General features: G+C 41.5%; 1 protein-coding gene across 3 annotated transcripts in view; it reads right to left on the bottom strand.

Moving 5' to 3' along the window:
- Window positions 1-26,707, bottom strand: part of LOC148010017 (ubiquitin C-terminal hydrolase 13-like) — a 71,600-nt gene that overhangs the window by 8,064 nt on the left and 36,829 nt on the right. For 2 of the 3 annotated variants that reach the window (XM_087673167.1, XM_087673166.1), the window contains exons 12-21: window positions 12,186-12,264; window positions 11,806-11,952; window positions 11,635-11,715; window positions 11,405-11,524; window positions 11,207-11,329; window positions 11,041-11,118; window positions 10,292-10,377; window positions 9,883-9,991; window positions 9,712-9,780; window positions 9,403-9,513 (exon numbers count right to left, since the gene is read on the bottom strand). In XM_087673167.1, coding sequence (XP_087529293.1) covers window positions 9,403-9,513; window positions 9,712-9,780; window positions 9,883-9,991; window positions 10,292-10,377; window positions 11,041-11,118; window positions 11,207-11,329; window positions 11,405-11,524; window positions 11,635-11,715; window positions 11,806-11,952; window positions 12,186-12,264 — 1,003 coding nt within the window. Of the gene's footprint in view, window positions 1-9,402; window positions 9,514-9,711; window positions 9,992-10,291; window positions 10,378-11,040; window positions 11,119-11,206; window positions 11,330-11,404; window positions 11,525-11,634; window positions 11,716-11,805; window positions 11,953-12,185; window positions 12,265-26,707 lie in introns of all 3 variants that reach the window. The other variant, XM_087673165.1, reaches the window with a different exon arrangement.

Here is a 26,707-nt window from a genome sequence, read left to right as displayed (position 1 = left end):
TTGAAATGGAGGAATATTTCTCAATAATTTCATCAGCCACCACTATTAAGCGATCTTCGAGAATGGACCACATTCTCCACTAATGTTGTACAAGTGGATGAGAAGCTATGTCACACTACTTGTTTGGACCTTACCACAATACTTGCAAGTCCAACAATAAGCATTGGTGCGATTAGTGGCTTTCTCAAGGTGAGTGGTGTGTAAGGAAAAGGCTCTAAGCATGATGATAATAGAAAGACATGGAGGTGGAGGTGTTAACTTGTAAGAGGTGTTAACTTGTGATAGATATAGGTGGAGGAAAAGGTGGTAGATGTAGAAGGTACAAAGAGAGGTGGAGAAAGAGGAAGAGGAAGACTCAAGAGAGAGAGGAAGAAAAGGTGGTAAGAGAGGAAGAGAAAGAGGATCAGAAGAAAGAGGAGAAAGGAGGAAAAGGAAGAAGGAGGCTTGGAGTTGAAGGGGGCTTTACGATTGATAAGAAGGAAGAGAGCATGAAGGTTAAGGATGAACAATGAAGTGGAAGAGGACTGTTTTCTGCCAGTCCACTAGCCAAGAAAAGGGGCTGAAAAATGGTCAAGAAGGGGTGCCAATGGTCATGACAACGGTCTGCACAACGGTCACTTTGGGGCGCCAATAGTCATATTGACCAATCCAGTCCTGAATGGACAGATCCAACCAGACTAAATGGATCGGACGAAACAGATCCATCTGTAGATGGGTTCAACCTTGGATGAGGGTGGTGAGAGAGTAGGAAAATGGGTGAGATGGGAGAGCAAGAAGGGGTGGTTGGTATCATTTCAAGTTGATGAGCAAAAGAGAGAAAGTAAATGAAAGAAGAGATGAATTTTCCATCTTTGTATTGTTGGAATGCAGTAAGAATAGGCAGAAGCACAATAGGTTTTAAAAGTAGGACAAGATAGGTGATTTTTAAAAGAGCCCTAGACAGCTATAAATTGCCCAAACATCTAACCTTTAGCAGGCCTAGGACCCACTAAGTTCCCCGCATGCAATGGTCATGTGATGAGGCTAAACAGTCAAATCCTCAACCCACCACATGGATCCTTTATACATGTGGATACATAAGGTCACCAGCTAGGTTACTTGCAACAGGCTATCTCCTAGTCGAGGAACGTCGGTATCCAACTGAAATGTCACACAACAAACCACCACATCTACCAAGTGCAGCACCTACCTACCGTGATCACATGGTCATGACAACACCTACCACCTATCCAACAAGCTATCCCCCAGCACCACCAATGCCTCAACAAGTTGCACCTAAATACCAGTGGTGCTGCTAGCATCGCCTCTGCAACCACCAAGTTGGCCACCACAAAACATTTCATTCTCTTTCTCCCTCTTGCTGACTCTATTCTTTTCTACAGAACTCCCTTCTCAATAACTTCTCTTTCTCTCACCTTGACATATCTTTTCTTTCTAACATAACCCTCGATATCCCAAGGTGTAGCACAACCTCCCAACCATAGAGCCAAACGAATTCACCCTCGAGCCCAGGACTAGTAGCATATTAGACTACACTCACAAGAGGGTCAGCATCCCATGCCACCAATCTACATCATCCCAATGTATGAACGCAGGTCATCATGTCCAAGCGTAGTGATCACACAATGAATGTTCACAAATGGGCATCAATTCCTATTTATAGAACTTGACTTCCCTAGCCATAAAGTACCACTATTGCGTTCACACAAAATCACTCAATGACCCAAGCTTCTAACCAATGCTGCCATTGCCCATCCAGAATGTCCAAAGATGTAACAAATGGGAACTCAAGTACACTTGAGGATTTGACCCAAAGCACTTACCATACGTAAGTGAGGTATGCACAAAGGATCCAACAATGCACTGCACTAACTAGGCATAGGCATGGTCATCATATGAGTAGCTCGAGGAGGATGGATGGGTATTCTAGGAGCATGGGAAGGATATCACAGCCTATGAGTAGCCCAAACAATACAATGAACTACCTCATAAGCATAGGATGGATATCATGCGCCCACGTGGCCGTGGATAAATAGCAGGGGGCATAAGGAAAATAGCTAACATTACCAAACCAATATAAGCAAGTGTGCTCACTTGGGAGGCATAGGCATGGTCATCATATGAGTAGCTCGAGGAGGATGGATGGGTATTCTAGGAGCATGGGAAGGATATCACAGCCTATGAGTAGCCCAAACAATACAATGAACTGCCTCATAAGCATAGGATGGATATCATGCACCCACGTGGCCGTGGATAAATAGCAAGGGGCATAAGGAAAATAGCTAACATTACCAAACCAATATAAGCAAGTGTGCTCACTTGGGGGTAGATCACAAATACATTATACATGGATGGCATTCTCGGCAACAATATACCAAGGTGCATAGCAGTGAGAACCTATGGTGACATGGAAGACCTAGAAAAGCCCCAACACCTAAATGTGAAGAATCTAAGCTAGCTTGGGAAAATGATCAAGGGCCTAGAGAAGAAACAAAATATCATTAGCCTAATGTGGTAGGCATACAAGAAATTAAACCTAAAGTAGAAGATGCGAGTGTCGAGTCTAATTTGAAGCTCCTAAAAGCATGAGGAAGAAAACCTAAATGATCACCTACTGAGGGAGGGAGGGAAGGGAATTGAGGATGAGTCCCACCAAAAATATGCTTAAAAGACACAAAACGTAAAGTACCAAGAATATCTATAAGCATGTCTCCACTTCCAGATCCTCCTCTACTGATATTAGAACTTGATATACTACTTTGAGTTATAGGAGTATCATACAGCTAGTTTCTCCATATCAAAAGGAGCAACACAAGGCATTCATACAAATAAAATGAACTATACAATTAAAGCACTGAGCCTAACTAAGATGAAGATAATGAATTGCCAATCACCCCAAAAGTGGAATATCCTCCCAAGTTGAGAGAGAGCAAACTTCATCAACTAAATGTCCCAACAAATGTGCATCTCATTTCATGGTATAGAGAAAAGTTTGAGGATTGAATTGGGCCACTTCTATGCATGTATCCCATGAAATACGCATTTTGCATCCACAATACCTTCCACAAGGTCAATATAAGACAAACCCAAGGGGGAGAGGGAAACCCCTTGGAGATTGTTCAGATAGCTTTCCCTCTAGGTCTAAGTAGTCCAAACGGAGAAAAGGAATACCTTTACTACAATAGTCTGTAAAGAAATGCTCTAACACAGAAACACAAATAACAATCGTACAACAAAGCACAGGCTGATAAAAGAACACAGTTAGGTTTAGGGTAACTGTAACCAACCTTCCCTTCGTGGATGGGTCGTGCATCCTTGATTACAACTTAATTACAGCAGAAAACAATTAATGCAAATCTGAAAATACAAATTTACCTACTGATCTTGGACAATGCACACCCGATTGGCCCCAAAATTGGCGCCCCTTTGAATATTTCTTTAGCTTTATTGAAGAAAAAGTTGATTTATAATGGGATTCTCCTGATCCCCTTCGCAATCCAAACTCCTCTTGCTGTCCAAAGTGACCAGCAAGTCTTCAATCTGATTTGCCCCTTGATTCGGGTACTTAATTGGCCTTCACCCACTTCATGGACGATGGAAATGCCCCAAATTCAATGGCTGGCTAGTCCTCCACCTGAATTTAGCTGAAATTCATCTTCAGCTTTGTTGAATCCAAGTCTTGGAGTTCCAATTTCTAGCACACTTCCTAAGGCTACTGCTAAACCCTAATTTCTGCTGTGAATTAGGATTTACAACAGAAAAATTTCCAAGTTCTCAACCTCCAAGGGTCTAAATGCTGAGATCTTCGGAGCAAGGCTGTGAAATGGCTAGGAGATGAGAGAGAAAGCTGTAGAGAGAGAATTCAGAGTTTTGTCGCAAAGAATGACTGAAAATCAGTCAAATGCAACTGTTGCCTTGCCACAACAGCTTGTAGATGCAATGAACCGAAGAAAATCAGTCATTTACTGCTGCTGCCTTATCTCAATAGCATGTAGATGCTGTCACTTGCTTTTGATTGGTCTTCTCCTACCCCTGGCTACCTCAGAAGGTCCTTCAATGGCTGCAAATCAGACTAGTAGCATCTCCTCCCTCTCTCTTGTAGGCTGAATCCACTAAAAATGCCTCTCTCCAACCTCTAAAGACGTTTTTCAATCTTGCATGGGCATTTTTGTCAAGTGGCAGCCTTCCCAAATGGTTTTTTCAGTATTATCCATAATTAAATATTAATTTTCAGTCTTTAAATACTGAAAATTAATCTAATAATTATTTTGGTGCCTTGAAAAATAATCTGATTGGCCAATAATTAAATTGGCTAGACAACTTCCATTTCCGAGTATCTCTACGCCATCTTTGACCACCAAATTGGTGTTAGGTACCATTAAACGCCACTTCTCTAGTGTCACTAACTGACACTTATGGCCGAATGAATGACCTAGGCCAACAACTGGAACCAGATACCACCAAGTACCTGTGCGACAACTTATAGCAACTTTTGCCTTTGACATCCCGTGAGTTCCTCAAGTCCTGGGCTCATAAATTTACTCTAATCCCAGTTGCATCTCACATGTGCAACATTTACTTAACCATGTGATTAAAAATTAATCCACATATTAAGTGAGGTTTTCAAAAATACATGTCCTCATGACAGCCCTTCCCCTTGAAATCCTTGCAATCGTCCTCGATCGCACTGCCAAATGCATCAAAAGTAAAGTACTTCACTGGAATTTCCATAGGGCATCATAGTCAACACAACATCGCGCATTGTTGTTCAACCTTTCCATATGTCCAACATATGCTGAAAATTACCAGCCAATCATAACATAAGACTCACAAAGAATCTCAAAAACATTGCCAGATGATCATATGATATGTCCATTTCTCATAAGCTCGCCTCATCTAGCAAAACCAAACCATAGTATAGCGAAAACCAAGCATAAACCATGGCTGAAACATCAATGGCATCATAACATATGATGTTGTCCATGGAACTAGATGTAAACCATTGAAAATTGAGCATAATCTGATCATAAACTGATCACTTGCTGATCTGAGAACTGATCACAAATTGTTGCAAATGTGACCCCAAACTGATCACAAACTCATTGCAAGAACTAACCAGCAATCAATGCAAAACTGATCCAAAAAGTGACCATAAACAGTTCTCAAGCTAATCAAAAACTGAGCTGAAACTGATCATAGTTTTGTCTCAAAATTGAGGCAAAATTCATGTCAAATTGAGCATAAGCTGATGCAAAAGTATAGTTCCAGTGCTCGGGTAAAACTCATACTCATTTGCATACATCTCACAGTGACTAGTACACTAAGTAGTGACCTCATGGCAAATATACTATCAACGCAATACCTTGGATACATGCTGAATACATTCGAGATCCACTACATACAAGAGCTGTCCATTACTGAGGAGCGGAGGTGTTAGCTCCCTCACAAGCATCAAGTAATACTCTGGACCTCTGCTTTGCTGAACATGATTGAGCCCGAACTAAAGTCGGCTCTAACTGGAAAGCATCAAGGTAAAGCTGGAACAACTGAGAATGGTCTGCCAAGTCATCCTCTTCCATCCATTTGGCATCCATAGGTGAATAATTCTAAAATTTCACCAAGTATCTCCCGGAACCCTTATCCCCAATCTTCCTCTCTTTATGTGCCAAAATCTGCTCTAGTACCAATATTTCATCGAGCTCTTCAACCTCCGACTGAATTTCAACAGAGACATCCTCTCGCACATCTCCATGAAAAGGTCTAAGCAAGCTCACATGAAAGGCATTGTGTATCCACCAATGTGGAGGCAATTTCAGCCTATAGCATGCATCACTGATCCTCTCCAACACTTGAAATGGCCCATAGTATCTCATAGACAACTTTGGATACAATCGCTCTTTGCCCTTCATCTTTTTCAACCGTGCCTTTTCAAATCGCAGCAATACATAATCGCCCTCTGCAAAGTGCAAAGCACGCCTATGACGATCAGCTGCTCTCTTTTGCTTATCCTGTGACCTTAGAAGCGCATACTTAACATTCTCTTAAGCTACATCCATGCTTTCCACATAGCAATCAAACTCAAAGATCTTTTCTTTTGTGTGCAAAATAGGGGTTACTTTCTTACCACCCTCTACCACCTCAAATGGAGCTTTGCCCGTAGAACTATACACTGTGTTGTTGTAAGCAAACTCAACCAAGATTACTGCTTCCACTACGTCTTGTGGTCTGAAACATAGCACTTCAAAAGATCTAACATTGTGGAATTAGCTTCCTCATACTGACCATCTGTCTAAGGATGGAAAGATGATGAGAATTTCAGCATGGTACCCATATTCTCAAACAAGCCCTTCCAAAATAAAGTTATCATCCGCGGGTCTCAATCACTAATAATTGACTTTGGCATACCATGATATTTAAAGATGTGCTTCAAAAACAATCGTGCCATATGATCAGCCTTTATTTTCTTCCTCGCCGGAATAAAATGGACTTGTTTGAAAAACTTGCAAATGATAGTTCATATCCCATCATTCCTTGTAGGTGTCTTAGGAAGCTCAAAAATAAAGTCCATTGCAATGCTCTGCCAAGGCCTATTTGGAATAGGCAAGGGCTGCAATAAACCCGGCATCTTTTGCCTATCATGCTTTACCTTCTGATATACAATGCATGTCTTAACAAATTGTTCTACATCATGCCTCAAAGTTAGCCAATAAAAGAAATGCTCCACTGCCTTGACCGTGGCATCAATACCTCTATGTCATGCATACAGAGGAGCATGACTTTCAGTGATAGCTCTAGGCCTTAACTGCTTTGTGACACACAATCGTCCATGCATCATCAAAAATCCATCTCTTACACAAAGTATCCATGCCTTTGGGCATTGCAAAGCTGATCATAAATATTAGCAAAGTTCGAATCAACAACATATTGCTCTTTCATGGCATCCAACTCAGTGTGATAAACCATATTGACAACCGACAACTGAGGTTTACGTGACACTGCATCACTTTTCCCACTCTTTCTTTGCGATCTATTCCTCTTTCCAGCCCTATTTTCAGATCTGCCCTGATTTTCAGTTTTATTTTCAGATTTACCCTTTTTCTCAGCCTCTCTCTCTGGCACATGACTTGGCATCATCATCGTGGAATCCTGCATCCTTTCCACACAGCAATGTGTCACCTGTAGTAGCAGTTTCTATAAGCTGAGACATGTCTTGTCCAATGTAGTTTCCTCCCATCCTCAGATGCCTAGGTGTGTCCACGCTCTAGGGGATAGGATTTGCACATACTTTATGATCAAATTTCAGCAGACTTTGGCCTTCACCAATTGAGTTCTTTCTTGTTTCTATACTAATTAAGCAGTTGCTGATATAGAAGCTGGTGCACTACATCTTAAAAAGCTGATCATGAGCTAGATCTCAAGGTGTTGAGCAGGAACTAAGAGGGGAACCCTTTAAGTGGATTTAAGATTCCTTCATTCAGATAACCTAAGGTTAGCCTTACTATGCAGACGATGTCACTACGAATTTGTCTTCAAAAAGAAGTTTGGAGCACCACGGGTGATGAATATGTAGAAGAAATAAGGTAAAATGGCATTTTGTAATGACACACGTATCTAGGATGTAGCTTGTAAGTGAGACAGGTGCACAAGTTGAAATTTGCTGCCCTTAACTTAAAAGTGAGACAGGTGCCCAAGTTCAAATACGCTGCCCTTAAAAATTGGCAAACAAGATTCTATTAGCAATCATGTGTGTCATGTATGGTCATCTCCTGCCTATGAGCCTCAATCTGAGTTAGACAATGACATTTGGAGCTCTAACAGTGTATTTATAAATTGTCTGTCATCTCTTTTGTCTAGACATTTTAGGTGGAGGTCTACACCTGCATTTCAGTCCAGGCAGCCTAGTTCTTCTGTTTTTGGGCAGGCATACGTTGTCTTGGGCAAGGCAGACAGCAACAAGCAGCTGGTCAGCATTCAGGCCATTTTATTTGGCATTTATTGCATGTCTTGCTGGTCCACCAGCTGCTGCCATCTTTCCCTAATTATAGGCTGCCCATCTGCGTAGTCAGTCAATTGTTAAAAGAGGCTCATGGTATTGACACAAACCAGATCCTTCATCACTGCTCCCTCTTCTCATTATCATCTTCATCTCTTGCCTCCGTCTCACCCCCATATTGATACTCCAAGCTGGGTCTTGGGGCCTGATTGTGGCAACGTTGTGTCATTGTGTCTTTTGTTAGTGTTGTTCCTTCATTCTATTGTGTTCTTTTCAATCTCTCACTTCCTTTCTGTCTCCATGTTCGTGCTTTCCTTCCATTGCAAGTGCATCTGTTCATAGCAAAGATTGCTGGGCGACATCATCCATATGCTGATCAGCTGCAGGGCAGCCCATTCTCCAGCTGTTTATATCAGAATCAGGCCATTCTCAGCCGGCATTTTCTGCCCCCAATTCCCTTCCCCCTAAGTTTTACAGACTGCTGGCAACTTCAAACCAGGCTGTGTTTTACACATAGGGAATCTTCTGGCTGCATTTGATCAGACCAGCCTTGCACAAGGCTACGTTTTCTGTCACAGCACCTTCCTTGTATGTTCTTGCAGCCAGGCGTCATCATACAGCAGCATTTTGATAGATCTTCCTCGGATACTTCCCATTCTACCTGCTGACGTCATGATTCATCTCATACTGCTGTACAGCGGCCATGAAGACGCCGAACAGGCTGAACCCATCCTTCAGGCCATTTTCATCACCAGCACGTCATCTTCCACATCAGCATCCACTTTGCTTGTTTCTTGCAGATCTTCTTGAAGGATGCAGATAGCAGACCAGAACACTTGGCAGGATTATATGCCTCCTCCCTCCTCCCCGTGAATTGATTGATAGAGAAGCCAGGGAAGCCACTTTAATACCAATCTGAATATCTATAATCAAAAGTGACTGACCCTGAAACTTGCACAGGCTATACAGCCGCCAACGGGTAGCTAAGCATGTAAAGCATGTAACAGGTTAGCAAGAAGTCAAACATCACCTTTGATACTTCATTAATCATGCATATATGGCAAGTATGCCTACAGCATTAAGTTTGCTATCTATTTAAGATGGATCTACAAACTATCTGCAACAGGTATTTAATCTGTCAGCTGTAAACTTTAGACTTGCACATAAGCCTCAGACTACAAAAACTACATACACAAAGTTCTCCAGATGCATGTATTATTAGAAATCTACTGACAGTTCTAGCATAGTAGTATTTTTGGCCGAGGAATGGGAATGAAAAACAACTGTAACAAGTTTATAAACATGTCATTCTACTCAAACCATGCTGGAGCTTTAAATGATCTGCAATACCTTGATATTCATACAGAAGTATCCAAGAAAGGTTAAACTGGCTCAAACCAAAGAATTACCTGTCGATTGTTGACATACTCCAGGTAAGATGGAACATCAGCGTAGCGATAACGTTGCAAAGCTTCCCTAGTCAAAGTTTTCTGATAGCAAATAATATCGCCATCCTCAAGCTGTGAAAGGAATATGAGGCAGGATTATGAGCCAAGCCATTCGAAAATGTTGTAGAAACTGTGATTGTTGAGTACACCACAGCAAGACTCAAGGTTTTAGCTTACATGCAATTGATTATTCATTAGCACAGTTGAAACATACAAGTGGGAAAAAAAAACATTTTTCTTTAAAAAGTTTTAGAAAGACTAACTTCATACCTGGCTTGCCCTAAAGGAAGACCTCTTTTCAACGACCTCACACATCACATTGGGCTCAAACTTTATCTCCTGCAGGAGAAGAAGACAGGTGCTTATGTGCAAAACATTGCCCAGAAAGGGACGAGCCACAGAGAGAGAGAGAGAGAGAGAGAGAGAGAGAGAGAGAGTTACTTCATAGAGTTGGATCTCCTCATTAGGGGCAAACCCAGCCATCTCATTCAACTTATGCAAGATATCTAAAGGTTTACCATTTGCTTTAACAAAAGTTCTGCCGATGTAACTGCCCACAGAATTACAGACAGATTATCCACACAATCAACTAATTCATACTGATTGTAATATGGACATGGTTGATCAATCATAACTAAGTGTGAAGAGGTCCATTGAACGAATTGATTAAAAGGGCTTCACTTGTGCAAATCATACTGATGATCACATGTTGTGTAAAACAGAAGCAAATGCATGAATTAGTTTGAGAGTCCAAGTAGAGCAGCGGTCTGATTCATAGGTTTGCATGATGCATTACCATCTCAATCATCAAGAAGACTAAAACATCATCATTAAATAAAATTGAAATTACCGTAATTCCTCTGTCTCTGGGTTGTAAAGCTTAAAGAATAGCAGAATGTCTTCTTTGGTCTTTTCGAAAGGAGAGACTTGCAAGTCCTGCTTTCAGAAAACACCCAGAGTACATAAAAACCTAGATCTCCAGCTTGACAAGCATGATAGGAAAGGAATCATTTAAGAACACATTTTGTCCTAGTCAAAGGCATTTGTAGTTTCATTCCGTGAATTTAGCTTTTCAAGTTTACATTTCCAATGTGTGCATTCTGCATTGATATTTTTCTTCAAGAAGGTTCTTTAAAAAGGAAGTCCTGATACTTCTCAACTCTCACTCTTAATGGTCTCTGAAACTTGTCAGCAAGAGTCTGGTTTCAGTTTAGAACATGTTTTCTGACTTAAGTAAATCTACAGCACATTAAGCTCCCTTCCGAATCCTATGCTATGCAACCACTCACAATCAAAGCTGCAGAAGAATGGGCTCAATTACAAACAAACTGCTGAAGAGGCATATATTGTTCATTATCATATAGAAAACAGACTTGCAGTCCCTCCCTGCAATAGATCCCTCATTTGATGTGTGCCTAAACCTCCTAGACACAGTACATTATACATATGTATGCAAGTGCACGAAGATGATTGTGCAATAGCCCTTTGTACACATGCCTAAACCTCTTATCTGTAGCTATCAGCACAAAAGACCACTCAGGTGTATTTACGAATTACATGAGAGAAGAAGGAAAATAATGAGTCATAAAGGACAAAAACCTCATCAGCAAGGACGTCCAAAAATAGCTTTAGCTCTGCATTGTTGGCTTTGCTTGCAACTTCTTTTAAGGTGCCAACCTGAAGAACAGAAATGACAAGATTAGAATTAGCTGGACTGCTTTTATTGAGGATATGGTCTAATAATGCTACCCAAAAAACCACTAACCGTCTGATGTTCTTCCAGTTCTGTCAAAGGCCGGTTTGGCCTATAAGTCTGATTCTGACGTTTGGCCCAAAGCCAATACCGCTGATACTGAACAGGGACCCCAAGCTCCTTGGCAACTTCCTCCTGCAAATTTTTGCTATATTCACTGTACTGTCATTCTATCATATAAGTAATCCATTGCATACAACTTCTGCACACCTTGAAATGGATAAAGGGGGTCTGCTTTTGAATACGGAAACTCTGGACTTTGTCATGATCAACAAGGTCAAAATAGATGTCTTTGCCGATTTGACTCGCAAGATCCTCATCTCGAGCTACCTGTGATACCCACATACAGCTATTAACTGGCTAATGATATCAGGGTTCACAAAAAGGATGAAGAAAACAGGGACCATATACTAAAAAAGCATCATTGTCACAATAACCACCTTAATAATGGTGTAAAGATGGGCCTCTGCTTTCTCCTTCCTTTTCCGTTCTTTTTCCTCATGCTCCCTCTTAAGCCTCATCTAAAAACAAAAAGTGGTTCATTGCTGTTAGGGGGGAAATTTTAAGCATGCGCAAGACAAACTCAATGACTCAGCAGTGAAAAAAGTAACCCGTAGATGTTTCGCAATGTCTTTCTCGTCCACGTTGCAAATGATTTTATCTTTGTCACTCTCTCTTATATAAACAAGCATGTATGCATTTGAATACTTTGTGAACTTAAAAGGGGCATTGTTGAAGCCCGGATTGGTCTGTGGAAGCTGCAAGACAACATAAACTATTTCTATCATAAGTTTTGATACAAAATCAGAAGAAGTTGAACATCAAGGACCAAAGAACCTTACAAATATGAAATCATCATACAAAAAGGATTTATAACACTAAGAGCAGCTAAATAGCAATTGGTGAGAAGTGTTAACTAGCATATTAAAACACTCAAGAAAGTTGCACATTACAGCCTTGCAAGTTCACAATCACAATAGTAGGCCACTACCTCCTCCTCTCCACCGTATTGTTCCTCTAAAGCAGTTTTTGATTTCTCCTTTGTTACTCTTTCATCATCAAACTTGTACCTAAAAACAAACAATTTTTTAAAAAATAATAACAGTAGTGTGAGATAATGGATCCAAAACCTAAACAATCGCTCTAATAAAGCAACCACTCAAACAACACAAAAATACTGCACATAACATCAAAAAACTTCAGGAGGGTGATGCAAATGAGTTCATTTTTCTAGTTACTCAACACAAGCTTTGAACCATAATATATATTATTTCAGCTGTTACACTCCACAGTCAACCAGATCACCAAATAGTTGTACTACATTAACTGCTATTTTCCGTCTCCAATCACAGCCCCAAAAAGGCTTTATTATATTATTTGGCATTTATCATGCATTGGGCACTGTTGTTCACATTCACCTCACTCTCCTCTACCTCTCCACTTGCTGTCTCAGCCTGCGTCCCTCTTCCTTGAGTGTGACAACCAGCTACATCAGCTATTTTAGAATTTGCCAATTCTATGGGCAATGCCCAATGTTCTAGTTAGTTGGTTTGTAGTGTGAACACAATTACATTAATACGTTGTGTCACCACTTCTAGAGTTAGTTTTAGAGTTAAATTAACCTAGTTGAGTTAGGTCTAACTTACTTAAGACCTATTGTACTCTCATTCTATAATTCTAGCACTTGCAACTTTTGAGTGCTGCCCACACTTGCTCATTGTCTTGTGTTCACACACACTCTTTCTCCATTTCCAACATTTGGTATCAAAGCTAGACACGTGGGTTCTCTCTCTCCACCACTTAGCCAATGCCACCCACACAAGGTCCACTCAATTGACAAAGGAAGAGAAGCTTTTGTTTTGGAGGGAAGAGCTGCTATTCTAGAAGAGAAGTTGCTATTTTGGAAAAGGTGTTGCTGTTGTTTTCAGCCTACATGCACTCCTATACGCAATCTTGAACACAACTCTACACACACAGCCTCTCTCAGCCCTGCTCATAATATTTTGCAATTTGGGGGTTTTCAAAAAATTTTGCTTTTTCTTCGACCAACTTTCCTACTATCTGAAATTTTTTTGGAAATTCGGGGCTTTTGCCTAACTCGAGTTCCCATGCATAAATCTCCACCGAAATTGCCAACATTACGCAATTTCTTCGATAATGGTGCAAGAAATTTCAAGCTTTTTAATCCCAAGATGGCTGCTACAAACTCTCCAAGAGAGTAAAGCGGATGCTCCTTTACCTCAATGCACTAGAAGGGCTAATAGACATGTGGCATATGATGCAAGGGGAGCACATTTGGCTAATATTAATGATGATGAGCCTACTTTCGCGGACTAAACTCAGTAAAATGTAAATTGGATGCAAGCCATGCAAAATGACTTAGACTCCATTGCCACTAACTCTACATGGGATATTGTGGATTTATCACCTGGTAAGAAGGCCATTGGCACAAAATGGGTTATTTAACTCCAACGCAAAGATACAAAGCACAATTGGTAGCAAAAGACTATGCTTAGAAGAAGGGCATAGATTATGAGGAAAATTTTGCTCCTACATCCCGTATGATTACAGTGAGATGTGTGATTGCTATGGTCGCAAATTATGGCTCTTACTTCGGTTGGACATTGACATAACATTCTTGAATGGGGATTGCATGAGGATGTTTATGTGTCATAATCTCCAAGGTGTTTGTGGTTAAAGGGAAAGAGCACACAATATGCAAGCTACATAAGGCTCTTTATGGTCTCAAACAAGCTCCTTGTGCATGGTACTCTAAAATTGATGCTCATTTGGACCAACAAAGGGTTCAAAAATAGTCTGAATACTCTCTCTATACATTAAGAATGAAGGGGGGAGAGCTGTTGATTATCATTCTTTATGTAGATGGCATGCTGCTCACTGGACCTACAAAGGGAAAATTTGTAGATTTTAAGGCTGAATTAAAACATGCATTTGTTATGTCATATTTGGAATGTCTACACTCTTATTTGTGGATTCAGTTCACCAAAAATCAGCATGGTATCATCATGTCACAGTCACAGTATGTGGATAAGCTATTACATAGGTTTAATATGCAAGATTACAAACTTATGTGCACTCCTATGAAACTAAGCCTAAAGTTATCCATACATGATGGTCAAGAAATGCATGATCTTGCAATTTACAGCCAAGCTGTTGGTTGTCTTATTTACCTTTGCAACACATGCGCTAACATTCAGTATACAATATCTTAGGTGAGCAAGTATATGCACAACCCATAGACCGTACATTGGCAAGCTGTTAAGTGGATTCATATCTTTGTAAGGTACTCAATCACATGCATTATTATTTCCCAAAGGAGGAGACTTGCATTTACCAGCTTACAGTAATTCAAATTGGGTTGGTGATGCAAACACTAGGCTCATACATTTCATGGCTAAGTAAGAAACAGCCTACACTGGCTTCCTCGTCTTGTGAGACTGAGTACAAGGCAACCTTCACCACAACAGTGAAATGTGCATTCCTGCATAGATTGTTGGCTGATCTAGAGATTTCTTTGGAGGGTCCTACACCCATTCTTTCTAACTATCAGAGTGCTATTCCAGTGGCACGGAATCCTGTGTTTCATGAAACACGTTGTGATACATTACCATTATGTCAAAGAAAGATGCTATGCAAGAGAGATCAGTTTGAGATTTGTGCCTACACAAGAGAATATTGCAAGCATTTTCACCAAAGCACTTCCTTGTGAGAAGTTTGAGGCTATTCAAAAATCCTTGAACTTGCTACCCTTTGGTGATTGATCTTCATCTACTTCTAGCACATTGACAATGCAAGGGGGTGTTAGAATTTGCCAAATTCTATGGACGATGCCCAATGTTTTAGTTAGTTGGTTTGTAGTGTGAACACAACTACATTAATAAGTTGTGTCACCACTTCTAGAGTTAGTTCTAGAGTTAAATGAACTCTGGTTGAGTTAACGATAGATCTAACTTACTTAAGACCTATTGTGCTTTCTTTCTATAATCCTAGCACTTGCAACTTTTGAGAGTGGAACTGCTGTCCACTCTTGCTCATTGTCTTGTGTTCACTCTCTCTCTTTCTTCCTCCATTTCCAACAAGCTAACCACGCGTTTCCTTCAGTACGTGACTAGTTTCGAGTGCAGCCTCATGGCATCATCTAAGTCAAGGCACCCTACTACTCCTTCCACTGTTGACAAGCCACCCAGCATCCCTGAAGGCTCATACTGCTGTCGGCTACTTCTGCAAATCTACATTTTGTAGTTTACACTTTTCTTCGAGCACCAGCTCTTGCATTGGCCCTTTCCAGCCTTTGGCCACTGCTCAAACAGCTGGCATCATCTCTGCCCCCTTGCTAACATGTGTTATTGCTGCTGGTCACTCTACATTGCTGCCATCATCATCAAAGCTGCTTCTCTTCACCATCAACAGCTCCTAAGGACCACATTTTGCACCTTCTACTGCTGCCCATCACCTATTTCTTTTCTAGCATCCCCCCACCCAAAAGACTGCATTTCACTCCCTCCACAAAGCATCACAAGTGCTGCCACTTGATCAACTAAGACAATCCGATCATCTCCGAGCTCCAATCAGCGTCATCAGGTTGGCTTGGTACCAATCCTTGAGACACCACGCCATAGGATTCATTCCATTTTATCAACATTTATCACAATTCATTGTTGATGGTTCATTACCTCATTCTTCTTTTGTGTGACAATGTTTGCCATACACACTATGTTTCTTCCAAACCTTTTGGACATAGTATCAAAGCAGAGGTGCTCAAACAGCTAAAAAACCTATTCATTACTGAAGGCAAATGAAGGTTGCACAAAGCAATAACACTCATTGATTGGAGAAAAGACTTGGATCATTTGGCACTCCTTATCTTGGTTTCCCTTCCTTGATGGGGCTTCACACTCTCGACCAACATGGAGTCTTCCCCTCTTGAGTTCGAGTTCTTATCTTCCTTGAGGTTGGACATGCGTTTCACTCTTATTGGCTTAAAATCAATAAATTCATTTGAGAAACTCAAAAGCTTTTTTTTTTATAGATAATAATTTCTTCTTCAAAGATTCTCTTGCATCCTCAACTGATTACTTGTTGTTTCTCTTCCCTTTGTTCAAAACCATCAAAGTATTAAATTTTTGTTAAATCAATGCAAAAAATGGTTGGATTTCTTGGTTTGATAAAAGTTAATTGAGAGTAAGCAGCATCCCTTACTATTATTAAGGGCAAAAATATCTCTATTCGTTCACTGTTGATTACTAAGAATGATAGTATTGGATCTTGTAGATCTCAAGTATCTTACTCTAAGAATGATAGTATTGGATCTTCTAGATCTCAAGTATCTTAGTTAACTTCTCGAGTCTCAAGAATCGCTTCTCATTTGGAACAACATCCTAGAGAATTTTCTTCCCAAAGGAGGCTTTGGAAATTACTTGGAAAACATAAGCGTATCTTGAGATATTTGTTCACGAAGGACCTTAATTTATATAATAGAGTAATAAAAAATTCAGGTATTCATTGATTAAAGGAGATTTGATTCACTTTTTATTACTTTTGCATCATTGACATTATTATTGTACTTTGTATCATTATTTGTATAGTCACGATGACTGTGATTGTAAAAGGGGGCTCGGACAAGTAAACAATTCCTCTACATGGGTGTTGTCCAAGTGGCACCATTGCATAACATTTTGCTTGAGCATGATCTATTACATTGTCCTTTGTATTATCCCATGCATTGGCATTTTGTTCTTGCAAACATGCATCTGTGCATAAGTATCCCTTTTTTGTCAGAGTGGTCGACTCTGGATCCACCATATTCATGGCAACTTACATGGTAGTCTCTCTAGGCAATTTCTATGGCAAGTCTACACACATACTCACTATACTTTCCTTCTTCACCAACACCCACAAGTAGTCGGGATACCTTGTCTATTTTGTTGCGTATTGGATTTGACTATCCCTTTCATTTTTGCCTTGGAGCACAGATACTTGATAGGACATAAACATTTTTTAGATTTTTTAAACCAAAACAATTCAAACTGATTCCATCCACCTTTGCAATCTTGGTAGGCCACTGAGTAGCCAACGAACACCCTTTGTCCAATACCTTGGCCTCTCTAGGGGTGACCCTTTGGGCTCCCTTGGAAAGATAACCATCGCCTCTATAGTCTTGGTAGGTCATTGAGCAACCGACATGCGCCCTTTGCCCGATGCCCTAGTTGCTTTAGGGTAGGACACCTTGGGGTAATTATGGGCTTGATCTATGTTTACAATCCCTTTCTAGTTCCAATTTTGGGCCTAAGAGGGGATATTGACCTTTAAAAACCGGATTAGTAACTCGTTAGCTTTTTAATATAGCCCTAAGACTCAATTATTACCAAACTTCCAAATGAACAGATGTCTTCCTAGAGAGTGTTTGTGTCCCATAAGACAACCCCAACTTTAAATAGATATGTTGCCCACCACTTAGCTTGGTTTTGTAAATTGTTGGTACCCAATTCTCTACTGTCCACACCCCTTCACCGTAGGATATCTCAATTCGAGCTATTGTTCACTATCAAACACATGCATCCAGCCCTTTTGCATCGGCTGGCATCAGTTTGCTGTTGTCCATGCTTGTGTTTTCAGCTGGTGTTTGCTGATCATCCACCAGGTCATAGTTCTCACCCTTCTCCTCCAGCAAAGCGGCCTGCAAACTGCTGCGTTTTGCTACTGTGAATCGATCCAAGCTGCATTTTCACACTGCTATTGCCACCTATCTGCTGATGTCATCATACAATCTGTGTTTACTGCCCAGCTGTTGTTGTCAGCCTTCCACCTCATCAAATTCAGCTGCGTTTTCAGTTTCTACTCCTGTCTACACCTTCTAGATTGTATTCAGCCTGCTGCCCACTGTTCAAGCTGTCCCAGAGGTGTTGGGCCTGATCCAAACTCTCCAAATCTGTGTTTGCTGCTGCTTTACACATTCAGAGGCTGTCTACTGCGTTTCGAGATGCATACAATGTACAACACAATCTCCAACTCATAGCCTCTGCCTCCATCCTTGAGAGAGAGAGGAGTCTGGAGTTTGGTATTCACGTTGCATAGTGTGTTTGCTGCATTGTGCATTGTATTTATTCATTCATCTTCAGAGTTCATTGTCTCCAAGTTAACTTGATCCTACTAAGTTCTTTTATCAATCTATGCTTTGTCGTACAATTATGTTTGTATTCTATGTTTGAGTATTTCCTTACATGCACTGATCCTAAATTATTGTGCGTTAATTTTCTTAACAGCTTTAGAAAGCAATTAATGCTAATTACCCAAAAAAATGTATTATTTTTACAATGTCAAACAAATGCACCAAAATCCTCTATAAATAGAGTCAATTGTGGACATCCCTTGATCCCATGTTCATCAGCCATCATTACCCTCAACGATCTCTCTTTGAATGCTGCCACACCCCATCCCCAAGCTTTTGCCGCCTACACTGGTCATTGCCACCCAACCTGCCACATCATCAAAGAGACTATGTTGCTGCCACACCCCATCCCCGAGCTGCTGCCACCTACATTGATTGTTGCTGCCCAGCCTACCACATCATCAAAGAGACTCTATTGCTGCGTAGAGGAGGCTTCCCTAGTGCCACATCATCAAATGACCTATTTTCGAGCTATTTGGCGGCAGCTGTGCTTCCCTTTCCACCAAGCCACCCAGCTGTTGACATCATCGTTGGAGTTGTTCACTCTATTGCCATCAACCATCATCATCCAACCTCATGGACTGCTGCTGCACTTTGGGATCCATCATGAGTATGATGCACTCCAACACCATTATTAATCACCTCTATGGCTTGCCCCAATCCTTGAAACACAGAGGTTCATATCATTTATATTCTCATTCACTCAATCTCATTCCACATTCTGACACATCGTATGCTACCTCCCATAACTTTTGTGTTTCTTTGTGTTTGCCGTGCAAATTCTTTAAATAGCGTGTGTAGATCAATAGTGGATATGAGAAAAACAAAGTTGGAGAAATAGCTAAATATGTAAAGCATTTGTTCTTATTTGATGTGCTAATGATAGAATGCCCATGCCCCATGCCCTATGGTACTGCCCACATGGCTACCCATAGGCTGCCCATTAGACAGACCCAATATCACCACCATCGGAAGTGCCATTGAGCAACCACAGCATCCCCCCTCCAGCAACTAACCTTAGGTATGCCCCTAGGACCTATTAACAAGGATAGGGCTCTACCATGGGCTGCTTGGTGGTGACGTCGTCCCCTCATAGAACCTGCAACTCAACCAGCTTGGCCACAATAGCAACACCTCAGGCTGTGTTGCCAGCCCTATAAACTGTGAAAAAAGCAATAAACAAAGAACATGCATTCGCCCGTGAAAGAAATGCTAGGGCAGACAGAGAAAAACATAAAATGTAAGAACAATGGAACAGTCTATAGAATATTTAGATGCCGAATGAAACCAGGGCCTTAAACCTCTTATGTCTCGAGGACCAGGCCTGGATGGGTTGAGCTGAGACTGATGTTAAAGACACTTCGAACACCTCTGATCATGAGATGGATCCTGAAACGCAGCAGCAATCATCCACCAAGTGTAGATAATATCATGGTAGCAATGGAGGGAGTGAAACCCCGTCCTCCATGCAACAGGATGTCTCTGAGAGAACTCCAGGCAGCAAAAAGCAGGTATCCTAGCTATGTTAGCACCTTCATCAGCCAATCAAAAACACAGATGTGCTGAAGAAGATGCAAAGGACAGAAGGTTGCCTCAGTGGAGCAGCAATACTAGAACCTTCATGGAGCCATAAGGTGTAGGCTGAAAATGCAGGTGTGTGCAGGCTGGAAACAGCAAAATTTGCTTCACTGCAGGCTGGGCAAGGTATTGGACAGTTGGGTGATGGTTCGAGCAGAACTCCAAAGGGCTGGTGATGTCATCATGGGGTTGTGGACATCACGTGCAGATGGCTGGCTTATGTAGAATGACCAAGGATAGGATGGATGCCCACACCATGCTCTATTTGGCATGATGATGATATTTTTTCTAATTTGGTAGAATTTCATAAATATCTAAAAGAAAGAGAATCATGGATAAACAATTTTTGGGCACTTGTCCTACTCTTTGAAAATAATGCCTTTTATTTTTGGTATTCGACATTTAATTGCTTTTTGGGACTCGTTTGAGGAGAATAAAACATGCATATTTTAGTGGATCAACACCCCCCCTCAGGCCCAAAAAATGTCCCAGGACATAGAGAAAGCCACTTCTCCATCCTCTTTTCTACCTACAAGGTCCCACCCTAAAGTAACCAATGCTTTATGTCACTGATGTAAAAGATAATATGAATGCTGAAAACCAAGAGCGACTTCAGCTCTTGGAAAAGTATAAAGATTGTTTTTCGGAAGATCTTCCTTATCAGCTTCCCCCAGAAAGGCCAGAAGACCATCATATTGATATTATTCCGGGCAATTCTCCTCCTAATATAGCACCATACCGTGTGAGCCGTCCTCAACAAGAAGAAATCAGAAAGCAAGTCGAAGACCTACTCAACCGTGGGCTAATTAGGCCAAGTAGCTCACCATTTTGTTCACCGGTTCTTCTTGTTCAAAAGAAAGAGGGCACATTTAGGATGTGCATTGATTATCGAGCCCTCAACAAAATCACTGTGAAGAATCGGTTTCCTATTCCCAAAATTGACGACATTTTGGATCGTCTAGGAGGCTCAAAGGTTTTCACCCGCATTCATCTAAAGAGTGGTTATCATCAAATTAGGGTAATACCACAAGATGTACATAAAACTGCTTTCCGCACTTCATACGGTCTTTATGAATTCTTGGTGGTTCCTTTCGGATTAACCAATGCACCAGCCACCTTTAATCGAATGATGGAGCGCATCTTTAGAGAGCATCGACAATATGTCGGTACTTTCTTTGATGATATTCTTGTCTTTAGCAAGAATGAAGAGGAGCATCATCAGCACTTGGAGATTGTTCTACAATTACTTCAACAAAATCAACTCTTGGTAAATGGTAAAAAGAGTGAATTTTTCATGCATAAAATAAATTACCTCGGGCATGTCATCTCTTCTGAAGGGATTCAGATGGATCCTGAAAAGATCAAGATAATCCAAGAATGGCCTCGTCTTCATGATGTACATGAGGTGCGATCGTTTCTTGGCTTATGCTCTTATTACCGCCGCTTCATCAAGCATTTTGCATATATGGCTTCTCCACTTCAAGACCTTACAAAGAAAAAGACCTCTTTCCAATGGAAGCAAAAAGAGAAGGTAGCCTTCACAAGGCTGAAAACAGTTCTTACTTTTGGACCTGTTCTTATCATTCCAGATTTGGTAAAACCATTTGTGGTGGAAGCAGATGCTTGCGGTGATTGTATTGGTGCAGTGCTAAATCAAGAAGGCCATGCCGTAGCCTTTGAAAGCCACCGTCTAAATGATGTGGAGAAAAGGTATGACATTTATGAAAAGGAGCTCTTAGCAGTGGTTCATGCTTTGAAGATATAGAAACATTATCTTTTAGGCAATGAATTCCTTATTAAAACTGATCATCAGAGCTTGAAGTATTTCAAGACTCAAAAGCATTTGCAAGAGAAACATGAAAGATGGGAAAATTTCTTGTCTATGTTTCATTTTCAAATTATGTACACTCCAGGGAAACAAAATGTTTCATTTTCAAATTATGTACACTCCAGGGAAACAAAATATAGTTGTTGATACACTTTCTAGAGTGCCTCGCATTGCAACTATTACAGTGGCTCATCATGAAGATTTTCAAACGATGAAGAATACTTATGATGAAGATACTGATTTTGCAGCAATTTGGTCAAATTTACAGCAAGGAGGTTCTCATCCAGATTATTCCATCAAAGACGGTTAATACAGGGCATAGAGGGAGGGCAGCCACTCTAAGTACAATTGAGCGCTACTTTTATTGGCCAACATTACGAAGAGATACACAAAACTTCATTGAGGCTTGTCTAGTATGCCAAAAATCCAAGTATGATAGGCAGAAGACTCCAGGATTGTTGCAATCTTTTCCAATGCCCAAAGATCCATGGGAATCTATCACAATGGATTTTATCTCAAGTATTCCAAGAACACCTCAAGGTCATGATATGATTTGGGTCATAATTGATCGATTCAGCAAGCAATCACATTTTATTCCATGTCATAAAACATTGAAATCCGCACAAGCTGCAAGACTTTTCATTCAACATATCTTCAGATTACATGATATGCCTTCTAAGATCATTTCAAATAGAGACTCCAAATTCACAAGTAACTTTTGGCGTGCTTTATTTGAGAATTTGGGAACCACTTTAAAGTTCTCCTCAGCTTTTCATCCTCAAACTGACGGCCAAACAGAGGTGATGAATCTCACTCTTTTGGATATGTTGAAAGCTTATGTTAGTGAACATAAGTCACAATGGGAGAAATATCTTCCATTATTGGAGTTTGCTTACAACAATATAGTACACTCATCCACAGTGAAAGCTCCAAATGAAATAGTACAAGGTAAAGTGATTCCTCCTCCAATTATTCGCACTAAAGATAAGATTTTTGCTGCTAATGAGTTTGCTTCTGATTTAAAAACAGCAATGGATCAAGTTCGAGCCACTATCAAAGTTGCCCAAGAGCGACAAAAGAAGCAAGCAGATAAACAAAGAAGACCTTTGGCTTTTGAAAAAGGTCAATATGTCTTGCTAAAGTTTGATAAAAGCAAGCTCAAACAAGGTTCCGATCAAAATTCATCTTTTCCAAAGCTCTCCAGTAGATACTTTGGACCCTTCAAAGTGATTGAGAAAATAAATGAAGTTTCTTATAGACTTGAGCTTCCTGCTCATTGGAAAATACACAATGCTTTTCATGTAAGTTTGCTAAAACCTTATATAGGACCAGAACCAAAGGAACCCATTACTGAAGATCCCCCAGAAGTTGAAGAAACAGAGCAACTCTTGGAACCTGAACAGATTTTGTTTCACAAGGATCGAACCACTAGAAGTGGCCTTGTGACACGAAAATTCTTACTAAAATTCAAGAATCTCACACAACAGATACACAGTGGGTAGATGAAAAATTCATGAAGGATTACCCAGACATTCTTCAGCCATATCAAGAAGCTTTTCAGCTGAGGACAGCTGAATAAAAGCCAGAGGGCTATCACAACTCTATAGAAACAGAATTTGTATCCTTTTTCATTAATTTGTCTATATAATGATTTATTAAATTTGTTTCCTTTGCACTAATTAGATATAAAGAAAAGTGCATTGGAGCTGGCCACTGATGAGTGGTCACAGGTTATGGTGGACCCACGCGGTGGGTTAGAGAAAAGATAGTTCACACTTCCACCTACATGGCCCGATTGGGCGCCTGTGACCAGAACTCGCGCATATCAGGGTTAGACTCGCACACAGAAAGGATTGATGCCTTGAAGTGTGGGCTAGATCCGCCAGAACAGACAGTTACAATCAACAAGATGGCATGATCATGAAATGCTTGTACAATGTGCATGTGTGGGCTGAAAGCTTGAAATGCACATTTCTTTGCATAGGAAAGTCACACGAAGATTCTGATACTGTTTTTGCGATGTGCGCGGAAAAAGCCTTCATATGACACCCATATTGGGGATTCCCTAAATTTAGGAGGTCCCTAAATTTTAGGAGCCTCGAATTAGCCTAAAAATGCTAGTCCTAAAAAATAGGGATGTCATTCTAAAAATAGTAAATTCTGTACTCTGACTGTGTTTACTAAATTTGGTTGTTTCTAATCTTGACAGTATTCAGCCCAAAAAGGAAGGCCATAGAGAAGAGACAAGTGTCAAGACACTTGTCACACAAGTTTCCAAGTGTCCCACCACTTGTCACATCGCATGACATGTGGCTGGACACTTGTCTTGTGCTACTCCACTTCCCCTTTTGTACTAGCTCTTCCCTCTCCTATAAATAAGAGCTCGTTTTTCTTCATTCAGCATCATTTTTCTTTGCTGTAAACTCATGTACAACACCCACAAATAGCCAGAAACTGGCCCCATCCATCCCCATCATCATTCCCCACTTCTCCATTATCAAATTCCTCCATATTCCCTCTTCTATCACTGCTGTTTTACAGGACAGCAAGCCTGTAAATTCATTACAACACCTCCTTCTCGAGCTCTTTCTTCCATTTTAGCAACAAGAAGCAAGCCCTATCCATGTACTGCTGATCAACGATGGAGAAAGGCTGATTTCCCCTCTTTCTTCTTTCATACTGTAAAGAAATCAGTTATTATCATTGCATAATAGATAATGCATGTGTGTTTGTACATCTTTGCATGATCTTGTGAGAGTGAGAATTACTTCTCCTCACTCTCAGGTTGATTGTAACTGAGCTCTTCCCTAAGGGACTTGGGTTGAGCAGAAATACATTCCTTCGGGGAGGGGGGGGGGGGGGGGTTTTGCCCATCTTCAACCCTCAATCTTGTCTCCATTACTTTTACATTTTCATGGCTGTAATTTTGTGAGTAATTTTCATTTTCAGCTTTAAGTGTTCATTCTCTTTTATATTAAATCTCGAAAACAAGCGAATATCATAACTGTTAAGCATACTACGTTGTTCGGGGGGTTTACAGTTGGACTTCTCTTAGGGATACAGGCAGCTAGATGGAGTCCTACTGGAGCGGTTGGATAGGATTTATGTGGGAGAGTGGCGAGGCTCTCATGGAGGCCAAATTGAGCAGTTGGCACGCACCACATTGTCCGATCATTGCCCGGTTCTCTTGACACTTGACCCCCCAGCATCCGCCCTAGACACAATCCTGTCAAATCCCTAACTCAATCTATAGGAGGGAGGAGGTGACGAGACAAATAGAGCAGATTTGGACTAGAGAGTGGGATAGGAGGGACCAGATAGCAGAGGAGGTTGTAGAGGTTCTAGCCAAGTCGAGCAGAGTCTACCAAGAGGCAGCCATACAGGCCAGGCAATAGTGCTAGGAGGAGAAGAGAGCACTCCGGCAAGACCTTGCAGTCACGCAGAGGTTATTATAGGAGGCACCAGGGGATCCTGCCCTCCACGCATAGGAGGTGCGCACGCGAGCAGCCATTGCTGGCCTAGAGGACACGCGCTCGGAGTTCTCTTTCCGAACCTCAGCAGCCTTCTAGGCGCGGAAGGGGGACACGATGTGCAGGGAGTTCTTCCAGGCGCACCAGCCTTGCACCGCAGGAGAACAAATATGCAGCCTTCGAGATCAGTATGGGAGAACTCGGTCTAGCCCAGACAAGGTGATGGAGATTGCCACCAACTATTACACGCCATCTTCCAGTAGAGGAGATAGCTTTAACAAGAGGACAGAGATGTAGACAACAGGTATGGGATCACATCTCATCCCTCCTCACAGAGGAGATGGGACGCTCCCTCCTAGCTCTCTTCACAGAGAAGGAACTAGAGGAGGCTTTCCATACACAGGATGGGCAGAAATGCCCGAGGAGGATGGCCTCTCTAAGGCCTTCTTCACTACCTACTGGGAAGTGGTGAAGGAACCCCTACTGATGGCCTTCCAAGAGATTTTCACTTCAGGATAGATGCCACGGAGTCTCTCGGCAGGCCTTATCAGTCTTCTCCCCGAAGGGGGAGACCGCTTGGAGCTTTCCCAGTGGAGACCGATCACCTTATTGTCAATGGCCTATAAGGCACTGGCAAAGATGATTGGTAGGCGACTACGCCCCGTGCTTCGAGACATCATCCATGACACACAGACAAGCTTTGTCCAGGATAGGAGCATACTGGACAATGTATTTACCTTCTTTGAGGGGACTGAGTGGGCTCAGCACAGTGGGCAAAGACTGGCCGTACTACTCTTGGATTTTGAGAAAGCTTATGACAGGGTAGACTGGGATTTCCTAGAAGGCACCATGGTGAGGTTGGGATTCCCCCAGGTTTGGATTCGCGCAGTCTCTGCCCTTTACAGATCGGCCAACAGCAGGGTTCTTATAGGCGGAAGATGAGGGGACGAGTTTCAGCTAGAGAGATCAGTCCGACAGGGCTGTCCCCTGGCCCCATACCTGTTTCTACTCTTTGCAGAGGCAATGTCTCACTTCCTCAGGTCAGGTGTGAGCAGAGTACGCGACCTTCCAGTGAGAGAGGAGACTGAGTTGTTAGACTTAGAGTATGTAGATGCTACAGCCCTCTGCATAGAGGACGATGAGTTGATGCTAAAGAGAGTGAGGCGGGCTCTTGACGTGTTCTATTCTGCAACGGGAGCGAAAATCAACTAGCGAAAATCGGTTGGTTTCCTCACAGACCCGGACTCTAGCACGAAGTGGGGCATCCACCTAGGATTTAGATGGGTTAGCAGAGGGCAGACCATCTAGTACCTAGGGTTCCAGGTGGGACTCGATATCACTCCTGCCCAGCAGTTTCTTCCTGTCCTTCATTCTATTCGGAGGAAACTGACCTGCTCGAGTACGGCTCGCCTCTCACTAGCTAGCCGAGCCTTGGTTGTTAACCAGGT

This window comes from Lygodium microphyllum, chromosome 30, assembly GCF_053477565.2.
Source record: "Lygodium microphyllum isolate KBCC chromosome 30, Lygodium_microphyllum_v1.1.10, whole genome shotgun sequence".
NCBI classification, from domain to species: domain Eukaryota; kingdom Viridiplantae; phylum Streptophyta; class Polypodiopsida; order Schizaeales; family Lygodiaceae; genus Lygodium; species Lygodium microphyllum.
This window is presented reverse-complemented; position numbering and strand designations above follow the sequence as displayed.